This window comes from Triticum dicoccoides, chromosome 1A (assembly GCF_002162155.2).
Source record: "Triticum dicoccoides isolate Atlit2015 ecotype Zavitan chromosome 1A, WEW_v2.0, whole genome shotgun sequence".
NCBI lineage: Eukaryota > Viridiplantae > Streptophyta > Magnoliopsida > Poales > Poaceae > Triticum > Triticum dicoccoides.
Window position 1 is genome coordinate 132,708,224 of NC_041380.1, and position 1,187 is coordinate 132,709,410.

At 52.2% G+C, this 1,187-nt stretch overlaps 1 protein-coding gene across 1 annotated transcript; it reads left to right on the plus strand.

Moving 5' to 3' along the window:
- Positions 1 to 200: 200 nt before the first annotated feature.
- LOC119272712 (pectinesterase inhibitor 8-like) lies at positions 201 to 905 on the plus strand. Its single transcript, XM_037554154.1, has one exon. It carries the CDS (start codon positions 201 to 203, stop codon positions 744 to 746), a length of 546 nt encoding a protein of 181 aa, XP_037410051.1. The 3' UTR covers positions 747 to 905.
- The last annotated feature ends 282 nt before the right edge of the window (positions 906 to 1,187 follow it).

The following is a 1,187-nucleotide window of genomic DNA, read 5'->3' on the forward strand; positions in this document are numbered from 1 at the left end:
CAAGCCCAAATCTCAGTCAGCTGCGGGGGGTAACTAAACCGGACACTTGTTTGCCTCTCCCTGTTCCATGCAAACTGACCCACACATCTCCACTCTATACGTCTCTCTTGAAAAGTTCTCCCCTATATAAAACCCACATGCGCTTCGCTTCCGATTTTCACACTGGTAAGGATTTCGGAGCAGATCTTCCAAGAGTACAGATGATCAAGGCGCCCACCTCCTCGCCCTTGGCCGCGGCCGCCGCCGTGCTCGTCGTCGTGTCGGCGTGGGGCGCGGACGCGACGATCGAGACCACGTGCAGGGACGCAGGGGCGGGCGACCGGCGCGTGGACGTCGCGTTCTGCGTGCGCCAGTTCTTGGCGTACGAGGGCGCGGCGGAGGCGGATACGTGGGGCCTGGCAAAGACGGCCGTGCTCATCGGCATCAACCTCGCCGACGACGCCATCTTCGACCTCACCCACGGGAAGATCCTCCCAGAGCCCAAGGACAAGAAGGCCGAGGCGGCCATGGACGCGTGCGTGAAGGCGTACGACAAGGTGGGCCTGGCCTTCGCGGAGGCTTCCGACGAGCTCAGGGCGCGCCGGTACCCGGCGGCCAAGGAGGAGATGGCGAGCGTCGCGCCGCTCCTGCAGCGGTGCGACGGCGGGCTCGTCAAGGTCGGGCTCCCGTCGCCGCTGCCCAGGTACAGCGCCGACTGCCTGCAGACGACCATCATTGGCATCGCCATAACCAACCTCGTCAAGTGATGCATGCATGCGTCGAACACATGTGGTTCTTCTTCGCGTGTGATAAAGCTCCAATAGTGTATAGTGTCCTAGTCTGTCTTTTTTATAGAAATCTAATAAAAAGGGGCAATTCGTATGCTTGGTTAAATTTAGAGCCTTAGACTGTCAATTTTCTACTCTTCAAATGGTTATATAATGTCCACCCGCAAAAAAAATGGTTATATATTGTTCTAAAAAATTGGTTATATATCCGTATTAAACCTTTTTTAGAAATTATCTTAAACTGCACTTTTTTATAATCAATACCTTGATATATTTATAGTACCAAATTTACAACATGCATGAGCTGATTGCGGCGATTACAAAAGAAAGTCTAAAAGAAAAAGGCATATCTTTGAGATCTTCAGGCTCTTTCTTCTTTCATGACACAATCTTGTATTTTTTTTAAGCCAGCCATAGAAA